The following is a 9,738-nucleotide window of genomic DNA, read 5'->3' as shown; positions in this document are numbered from 1 at the left end:
CAGTTTCAGGTAGGGGGGAGACAGGATAGCCAGAAACTCAAATGCTGGTTTCTTGAATTTATTTTTCTGTTCCAGCTAGACATCACCTGCATTTCTTACTAAAGATGCTTCAATTACTGCTTCCCTTTGGACAGTGAGGTGAGATGTAAAGCAAACACCAAGCCAAGGTTGAGGAAAGACAGAGAAGCTGGAGGAGGCAAGGGGGACAGTCAGGATGGCTGTGTTTCCTGCTGCTGACTATCTCACAGGAAAGTATACCAGCCAAAAAATCCCCTCCATTTAAAAATAGAAGTTTACCACATGTTCTGTTTCACACTTGCCTGTTCTAATTGTAACTGAGCCAAAATGAAAGCACAGGCCTGCAGTACTAGAAAATCTAGGATATTTGCCAAGTTAGCAGCCCTGTGTGCTTGTAACCATTTTAAAGTCTGTAAAGAAAAAGAAAAGCAGTTAAAAGGCAGGTGAGTGAAAATCAGCTGTTTTTTCCAGAGAGGTGTCTGCTTCTGGGTAGGTTAGTTGAGACTCAATTTTGCTTTTGGCACTCATAGTTGGCGCTGCTCAGATTCAGCCAACACTTCTGAAGTTGGTATTTCTGTGAGCTATATAGAAGGCATCTTAAAGCTGTGCTCTTTTGGTTTTTAATTTGTAACAAGATTTTATTCCCTGTAATGTAGGTGCTCTTTTTTTTTCCACAGTCAGTGTAAATGTGTTTATTAGATGACTAATGCCAAATTCAGTTTTTAATTCTGATCATAAGGACCGCTCATCACAAGCTGTTGGTCATCTGAATCCTATAAAGTAGAATAAAAAGAAAATCAGACTTGAACACTGCATTAAGAAACAAAAGTAACATTTTGGCAAATTTGTCCATACAGATGGCAGAGTTGGCACCTGACATTTCTTTACCAAACAAGTCCTTTTACTGAATGCAAGATGGTGCATTTTGATTTTAGACTCTGCATGTACATGAAGCTGCAATCCTTCCTTCCCTGAATTCCCAGCCCCCTCCCTGCTGGGTTTCAGATTCTTTGGAGTGCTAACGTAGCTCTTAGCTGCATTTGTAGTGAGCAGACATGAAGACAAAATTAGAAGGCTTTTTAAGTTTTTATGGATGTGTCACTGTCATCCAGTGTCATTTGAAGTCGAGTTGAATTCAACTGTCTTTGAAGATGGCCTTGAGATGCAGCTTTTGACCACAGCTTCAATTTTACCACAGGTGAGGCAACCCAATTTCAGGTAGGGGGGAGACAGGAAAGCCAGAAATTTAAATGCTGGTTTCTTGAATTTATTTTTCTGTTCCATCAAGACATTTTTCTTTTATAAAGTCATTCCCTCTTACCATTATATTAGTAGTGTCTCAATCTCAAATCAAAATGAATACTTACTGAGAAAAGATCATAAGTAGGTTCTGGTGAAGTCAGTGTTGAAGAACTTTCATAGGAGGGGTTGGTGATATTTGAAGGCTGTGGCTTGTCCAGTGGCGTTGTGTCAGTGTCATCTTTGGACTACACAGAAGCACACAAACTTGCTTAAATGTCATCCTCTTCTCCCAGTGCATTAAGTGGGGCACTTGAGCCTCTCTACCAGCTGGTGCACTGTTGTGATTCAACTGGCTTTGTTGTCTAAATCTGTCTCTGGGCATGAACTGGGGGTTCGGTTGTGTTTTATCTCAGGTCACTTAACACTGGTACCCCTTTTCCTCTCCCCTTCTTATTTTTAAGCCTCAACAAAAAATAGGAGGAGGGAGTGTGGCCCTGGGATAAAAAGTAATTGGTTAGTTGAGGGCTCTCTTTGAAACTGTTTAAAAATTTCCTCTGGCTCTTGGCTACTGGGTTTTGTTTCTACAAGATGATTCACATTACCTGCAGGACTAGAACAGGAAGGGACTTCTGTTCACTTCTAGGTAGAATTTCTTTTGGGCGTGTTCTTGTATGTTTTGTAACATTTTTTTTCTCATCCCTCATCTCTGTAGCTTAGTTTGTTGCTGGCTGGTTTTGCATCTATGTGTTGCTAGCAAAATTAGTTAAGGGAAATCAAGCATGAAACTGCATCAGTATAAAAACCTGCACTTTTAAATCCTACAGGCATTTCAGTTTGTCTGTTGGATCTGGCCTTTTTCCTATGAAATGTTTCAACCTCCAGAACAACAAAATTGATAGTAATGGAGGGAGGAGAACAGGTGCCCTTTCAGTGGTTGTAATTCCTCTCTTCCCTAAGGGTGAGCTGCTTTCTGGGGAAGCAAGGACTTCTGCACTGTTGTGGTGCAGTAAAATCAGCTTTGGGCCAGTCCTTGGTGTTGGAAGTGTCTGTGTGAGGAGACATTTGGGTGGAGGGGTCTGGGGCAAATGTGAACTCATGCCCAAGGCAAGCATGTGAGCTTTCCCCCCTTTCTCTGTGTCTCAGTCTGAACAGCAGAAGTGTGAAGTGACCGGGAATGTTTCTAGCTTAATCAAATGTATGGGAAAATCTGAAAGTTATGAATTTGAGAAGTGCAGTTGTCCCTCCCCTCCCCAGCTTTGTGTTCCCACCTGCCACCTACCTTGAAGTGCTGGAAGCTGATGTTTTTCTTCCTGAACCTGAGGTAAGAATATCCAATCAGAGCCACAACTCCAGTAACTAGACAGATGCCAAAGAATATTCCTGTGCCAGTACTGGCATGGAGAGGAGCCTGGAAAAAGGGAAGAGGGTGAGTGAGCTTTGGGTGGGCACTGGTCAGCTTACAGCACCCAAGCACATGCAGTGTCCTTTTGAGATATGCTCTGGTCCTTGTGCTTAGGCTGTTCTTGTGCTTGGGTTTCCTAGTAGGTGTTCCCTAGAGACATTTGAATGTGGCCTTTTGATAGAATTACAGAAAAGTTTATGTGGAAATAGATGATGGAATCCAACTGTTCCCCCCAGCACAGCCAAGCCCATCACTAAACATTGTGGACCAAGGAGATAGCTGGGTAACTGGGAGAATTTTCAGGAATTCATGCAGGCAAAAGATATCTATTTTTAAAACATTGTTTTGGATAGGAATGAATGCCAAGGCAAGAGTAAACAAGGTGCCTTAAAAGCTTGAAAGTGGAAGAACTAAAATGGAGCTTTTAAGAATCTCTGTTATGTACATGAGGTCCGTTATTTTACATACAGAAAACAAATTTATAACTGTGGGAAGAAATTGTTCAGACAAATTTTTGGTGTCACTGGTACCTTGTTTTCAACTTCTAATTCTCTTTGAAAGTAACCTTTTTAAACTGAAAGCTGTATATATGCCAGGGAAACTAGGAATATATGAATGTCAGCAGTTAGTTTAGGGTAAAATAAGACTGTTACCTCTCCCCACCCCAAAAAACCTGAATCACCATGCACTTACAGGTTCTGATGGAGCCTTTAAAGGCTCTGAAATGATGTGGATTATCCCATTGGAAGCAATTATATCCCACTCAACAATAGTACTTCTGTCCACATACCGGATCTTGCTCTGCCAGGAAAAGAAGCAATGAGAGCTGAGCTTTGACCCTTCTCTCTCTGGTACTGACATTAAGATGGTTTCTCCACCTCAGTTGCTGAGTGGTCAGTTCACCAGAGAGAAACAACATGTGGAAAAAAAGCCAGGGAAAGTTACACTGCTGCCTCCCTGGACATTAGCCCTGGCTGGTCATGGTTCTCCTGTGCATGGAGTAGCCCTCATCATTACCTGCATGTTGCCTTCATGGTGCTCTGTCTTTTTTTTTTCTTCCTTTCTAACTGAAGGTTTTTGTGATCTTTGTGAAGTTACAAAGCTCTGCCTAGAAGTGCAGTGATTCCTGAGTGCCAGGCAGCCACTTTCACTGCAGAGGATGCCACTCGAGTTTGCTGGATGGAGTTTGCTTGCTGTTAGCAAGGCTTTGCTGACGTCTCCTGCCTCTCCCAGAAAGTTACCAAGAAACTTTACAAATGCCAACATCTTTTTTTAATGATAAGCTGCTGCTTTCATCTCTTTACCTATCACGCAGCCATCTCCCATAATCCTACCAAGCTGAGAGGAGAGCAAAATGAAGCCCATATCCCTATTTTCCCATTCCTGAAAGCCACTTCAACAGCTTCCTTTGAGTTTTTCCAGGTAAGAGATGTCCATTTGCAAGCTGGTAAATTTCCAGTTTGGCAGCTTCTCTCCTGCAGTCTCTGGACAGCAAAGAGCCTTCTGAATTCAGTTTCTCATTGCTGCCCACTCTAACCTCATCAAAATGCTCTCCAGATCAGTGTGTCACCTGATTACAGGGTATAAGAGGAGGAAAAGCATGAAGATGGGAAATTTATTACAGAGGTACCTGGTCAGCCATGGGGACTTGATGTTCCTGGCCCCCCGTGCTTGTAATAAGGAGTTTTTTCCCTAGATGAGTGAGAAGGGTGGTTCCATTGGTCAAGTCCTCATAAAACATGATATTGGCATTAGATAAATGATACTCAATGTCTCTCCCAGAAAGGGTCTGCAAATGAGGGCAAAATACAAGGAGTGTTAATGGATCTCATTAATCCTTTGGATTTACTAGTAAGCTGCGTGCCTGTGACCTTTTTCCCCTCTGCAATTAATTCTGCAGCAAGTGCAGCAGCATTAGAGGTTATTGGGAAATCTGCATGGGAACAGTGGGACATTCTGTCCCTGCTGGCCTCTGATGGCAGGACCTTAATTCCAGCAGGACAAAGGATTTTACTCCTCTGAAGGATGACCTGAAGTGATGAGACTCAGAGATACTCCAAACAGCTTGAAGATGTGAACCAATGAATAAACCCTTATGAATTGTTTGAAACAGTGTGTGATTGAAGGAAGGAAAGAAAGAATAAAAAGAGGAAAGCATAGAAATGAAGTCAGTAATGGATGCCTTTAACATATTTGTAGGAAATACCAAAGCTCTATGCTTCTTTCTTCACATAACTGTGCTCCATGCTAATGAGCCAGAACAGACTTCATCTCAGGCAGACTCCTTTGTACCAGGGTAACTAAAATCCCTGGTGGAAAAGTCTCTGTAGTGACTTGAACACTCAATAACCTTGCACCCCTAACCATGGAAGGGAAATGGAAACAATGAATTCATGCCTTTTGTGAGCACAGTTTAAATTCTTTAGGGTTAAGCAGAAGTCACATCACACTAAGATTAGTTTTCTAAGCTTAAATTTCAATGGGATGCAGAAACCCATAATAGCTGTTTAAGAAGTGTTATTAGAACAAGGAAGGAAAAAAGGAGAAAAACCCTGACCTCATTTTCCTTTAACCCACTGTTGTTGGGAGCAAAGAGGGTGGCCTGCACTGACAGGTCTGTGAGGTGCTGCAGGAACTCTTTTCCCTTCCTGGAGGTGTTGGAGTAAGCCATGATGTCCTAAGCAGAAAGAAAATCCAGCTTTACTAGGGAGCAATCATGCACTCCTGTGTGGAGAGCAGAAAAGATGACACTGTACAAATGACAACAAAGGAACTCTGTTATTAGCCATAAAGTGGCTAATAATCACTCCAGCTCTGGAGTGACTTTCCAAAGGAAGTTTGTATCCAAAACCCAGCTCCAGCTGCTAATTTAATGAGTATATATTAAACTGATTTGCAGATGTTGGGCCTCTGTTATCTTTGAGGCTGCTGATATATATAGTGCCTTTCTGAACAGTGACAATAAAAGAACTCTTAACATTTTGTCTTTTCCCAGCAGCAATGCAATGAAATTCCAAAGCACAAGGCCTGTTGTTATGCTTAAAAGGCTGTGCAGAGAGTCTCCTTTAAGCTAAAGCTGCACCAGGCTTTTAATTCCAATTGAATTGCAGAACGCAGAAACCTCTTTGGAGTGAGTAATTAAAAAAGTAGTAACTAAGTTCTGGTTTGGATTTAGACCAGATAGGTGCAAATTTAGACCACTCTGCCTTGGTGGGTATGGGATTCACATTCTCTGAACCTGAGAGAAGCAGAGAAGAGAATGATCAAAACAATTCTTATCTCATTTGCTGCTCCTGTTGTTTTGTGAACAAGTGGAATGTGTTGGAAGGTTATTTACCTGAAGGAATTTGGTAATTGGATTCTGGTGTATTTTGTTTTCTTGACCAATCTCTGCAAGCTGTGCTCTGATGGTCGGTCAGGAGACAGTCACAAGATTTTGTTCAGTTGAGTTCTTGTTCAGTTTCAATTTAGATGTAGTGTAATATAGTACAGAATAATATAGTATAATAAAGTAATTAATTAGCCTTCTGAATCAATGGAGTCAGAGGCATCATTCTTCCCAGACAATGGGGCTGCCTGATTTACCATAGGTGGGCTAGCAAAGCAAACCCTGGGTACAACACTCAGGGCCTGCTTCGCTCCACTCCCACCCCAGCCTTTGTTCCTACCGAGAGGAAGTTGGTCAGCGTTGGGAAGGACATCAGCACCTGCAGCAAGTTCCCACTACAGGAGATGCCATCCCCCACGTAGCCTGGCTTGCAGGTGCAGTTCACCTCTGAAAGGAACAAACAGAGAGAGCTGTTTGGGCAAACATCCTTTCCAAGAAAGCTTTAGGCGGCCCTGTGCCTGAACAACTTGTAAGCAGCAGGTTAGGTTTTCTTAAAGCTAAAAAATAGGCAGAGTCTCTTGCAGTGTTATCTACCACCTGTGGCTGATGGAAGGAACCAAAATCTGGGCTGCTGTTCTCATTTTTACAGAGGGATGAGGCAAAGGCCCCTCTTACCTTTCTCCCTGTAGCAGAAAACATCCCAGGTTTCGCTCAGATTGACTCTTCTCCCGTAGTCCACGATGCCGACGTATCCGGAGCCGCAGTTGGGGGAGGAGAAGGCGGTGGGGTAGCCCACCCTCTCACCATCCAGCCAGCCAGCAGAGCACAGGTGGTACCTTGCCTGCACAGCCAGAAGGGAAAACTCAGGGGAAAAGCCAGGTGGTGGGGCTGGGGAACTGCACATGGAATGAACAGAGACCCCCAGAGCACTCAGGCAGCACCTGCCCTGCCAGCACTGGTCCAGTCTCAGGTTTTGCTAAAGGTGCCTCTAAACAGTGAGTGTCTTCCTTCCTTCCAGAGTTGGAAGGAGCCAGAAAGAGACAATCAGTCTGAGCCACTCTTCTAAAACAACTTTTGCAAACCCAAGTTGGGATGCTCATCACACTGACATCATCCATGTGTTGTCTATAATGTGCTCAAGGGAGGCAATGTGGAAATGTGTCTGTTAACAGCATTTGAGAAAAAGATTGCTGGAGACTTACTTTAAAGAAATAAATTAAGCATAACTCTGAAGTGCACATTTCTTTAAGAAGTGTTAATAATTAAAATCCCCTTGAAAATACTCTGAAAGTCTGACTGCCTCTCACCCCAGCATCTCTAGAAACAAGAACTTGGCAAATGATTTTAGTGCTGTGCGAGCATGCGTGAAGCCAATAAAAAAGTCTGAAAATTGCTCCCAACCAAACATACCCTGGGGCATGGGAGAAGGAAAGGAGGGAAAATGATGCTCATTAGCCCAGAGCAGCCCCCTTGCTCCTCCCTCTCCGTTTACTCTGTGTCTAGGTGCTATTTGGGGATATCCTCCCTGGGAGAGGCCTCCTCACCTTCTGTGCATACAGCAGCTGCTCGTAGGTAGCCATGGTGGCTGACTCATTGGCACAGGCCTCCCTGGCCTGCTCGTAGGTCATTCTGTACTGCCCCACGGGGGACCTCAGGTGGAACACCCCCACCGTGGTGTCTGCAAAGAGAAACAAGGACCAGCTCCTCCTGAAGGGACTTCCATGGTGCACAGTCAGCTGTGCCATACAAATACCCGTGGATTTTGTGAATTGTCATCAGAGCAGATTGATTCCTCAGGGGTAGCGCTCCTACCTGGACTGCCCTCACACAGGGCTTCATGATAAACTCATGTTCACATGTAATTGTTATTGAAATTAACTTTTATAACCATTTATTGCTGGCTAGGGGCTATGTACAAATTACGGACAGGATGGGACTGCTAGGAACACATTTTGAGCTGTTTTATTCTTCAGCATCAGTCTCATTACATGGTTATGACAATGGGAAGATGCCATCAGCTCACATCTCAGGCAGCACACTAAGAATGTAATGTTACAACATACTTTAAAAGTTTTTTGACCAATCACACAAAGCAAAAACGTATTGACAGTAGTTCTGTCCAACCACTATAAGCACACGTACCTTTGGTTAAAACAATGCCTGCTTATTTTGAATACAATACCTGCTTGTAAGCCTTAAAACACAATGCACAGAGCTCCATTATTAAGCTTAAAAGTTCCTAATATCTTACTAAATATACTTTTCTGCAGCTTAGGGAATTATTCTAGACAAGCATTAATACACAGACCATTGTTCTATTTGTCCTTACTTTTCTACTTCTCACATAATTTTTCTGCTGACCAATATCATGGCTACTGCTTAGCTCTAATCACAGTTCTACTGTCTCTGAGGCCTGCCTTTTGCAGCTTTCCCCAAACCCTCTGATTTTAAGGATTCCCACAATGTTCCAGCTGTAATCTCATTGTTTCGTGGGGACATTAAGTAGAGGCCTGAGTGAGCTTACAGCTCCTGGTCCCTGGCCTCAGGGCACAGGGCTGCTGGTGTGCAGGGGGCGTCCTCTTTGTCACAGACATATTTTCTGAAAAATACCTTTGCTGGGATTTTTCTCCTGAGAAACTGAGAGGCCTCAGAAACGAAATGTAAACAATAATTGTCTGCTGCTGTGGAATGTGGCAGGTGCATCTTTGATTGGGGTTGTTTTTACATGATGACCAATCACAGGTCCAGCTGTGTCAGGACTCTGGTCAGTCACATAAAATAATAAATCAGCCTTCTGAAGCATGGAGTCAAGATTCTCATCTATTGGAATATCATCCCAATATTACTGGGTGGAACATGCCTGGGCTCTTCTGGCCCTTGCTGCTTGACCAGAAATGGCAACTGTGGTGTTTTCACCTCAGAGACACCCCTGGCTGGCTGTATGCTGCAGCTGGCACTTGGAACAACTCCTGGAAAGCAGGAATTCAGTTTTTACCTCTAATGGAAAGGCTTTAGGTGAGGTGAAGAGGAAAAGGAGACAGATTCTGCCGGAGGGTTAATCCAGAGTTTTATTCCATAGTCACAGATCTCCGAATCTTGGTAACAGCTCCAACAGAATCCTGACTCCATGGTCCCGTGTCTTTGTAAGCCCGGGTGAAAGGGGGAGGGGAGGGGGTAGGTGAGCCACCAACCAGGTGGAAAGGGGGGCAGTCTCAGGGGACAATGACACCTAGACAGGCCAATGACCCCAGGGCTGAGAGGCATCTTTTGAACTTGACCAACCAGACGAGGCCCTTGCTGGAATGTTAAGATTGATGGACAGCACTTAGCAAGGGGGAGAGGAAGGGAGAGGTTGGCACACCTGGGAAACTGGGATAGCTGAAACAGGATGCTGCTTCACACTGCAACACTCATCATCCCTTCCCACAAACACCCCCCCGCCCCGCTCACCTTGGAAGTGCAGGTCAGCACAGGCAGCGTCGGGGTGGCACTGCCCGTTGTCCTGCAGGCAGCGGTCCAGGGGCAGCTGCATCACGGAGCAGTTCAGCCCATCCCCAATGAAGCTGCTTTTGCATTCACACCTACGTCTGCCCTGCTCAGGGAGAGAAGGAAAAAGGGCAAGACAAGCATTTAACTGATGTGACACTGGTGTTTCAGGCAGCATTCTGAACTGGTGGGGGAATTTCACTTGATATAAGCAGGAATGGACAAACAGAAGAGTTGCTACTAACAAGTGAGCCAAATATTT

General features: G+C 44.1%; 1 protein-coding gene across 1 annotated transcript in view; it reads right to left on the bottom strand.

The window, feature by feature from the left end:
• Positions 1–740: 740 nt before the first annotated feature.
• The window catches only part of STAB2 (stabilin 2), an 82,282-nt gene continuing 73,284 nt past the window's right edge, over positions 741–9,738 (bottom strand). Inside the window, exons 58-67 of the mRNA XM_036401077.2 lie at positions 9,441–9,582; positions 7,535–7,668; positions 6,666–6,831; positions 6,331–6,437; positions 5,220–5,339; positions 4,293–4,451; positions 3,356–3,463; positions 2,540–2,668; positions 1,386–1,505; positions 741–791 (exon numbers count right to left, since the gene is read on the bottom strand). Of these exons, the coding sequence (XP_036256970.1) occupies positions 741–791; positions 1,386–1,505; positions 2,540–2,668; positions 3,356–3,463; positions 4,293–4,451; positions 5,220–5,339; positions 6,331–6,437; positions 6,666–6,831; positions 7,535–7,668; positions 9,441–9,582 (1,236 nt within the window). The remainder of the gene's footprint in view (positions 792–1,385; positions 1,506–2,539; positions 2,669–3,355; positions 3,464–4,292; positions 4,452–5,219; positions 5,340–6,330; positions 6,438–6,665; positions 6,832–7,534; positions 7,669–9,440; positions 9,583–9,738) is intronic.

This window comes from Molothrus ater, chromosome 5 (genome assembly GCF_012460135.2).
Source record: "Molothrus ater isolate BHLD 08-10-18 breed brown headed cowbird chromosome 5, BPBGC_Mater_1.1, whole genome shotgun sequence".
NCBI lineage: Eukaryota > Metazoa > Chordata > Aves > Passeriformes > Icteridae > Molothrus > Molothrus ater.
The sequence above is the reverse complement of the archived record's forward strand: the minus strand, read 5'-3'. Positions and strand labels throughout refer to the sequence as shown.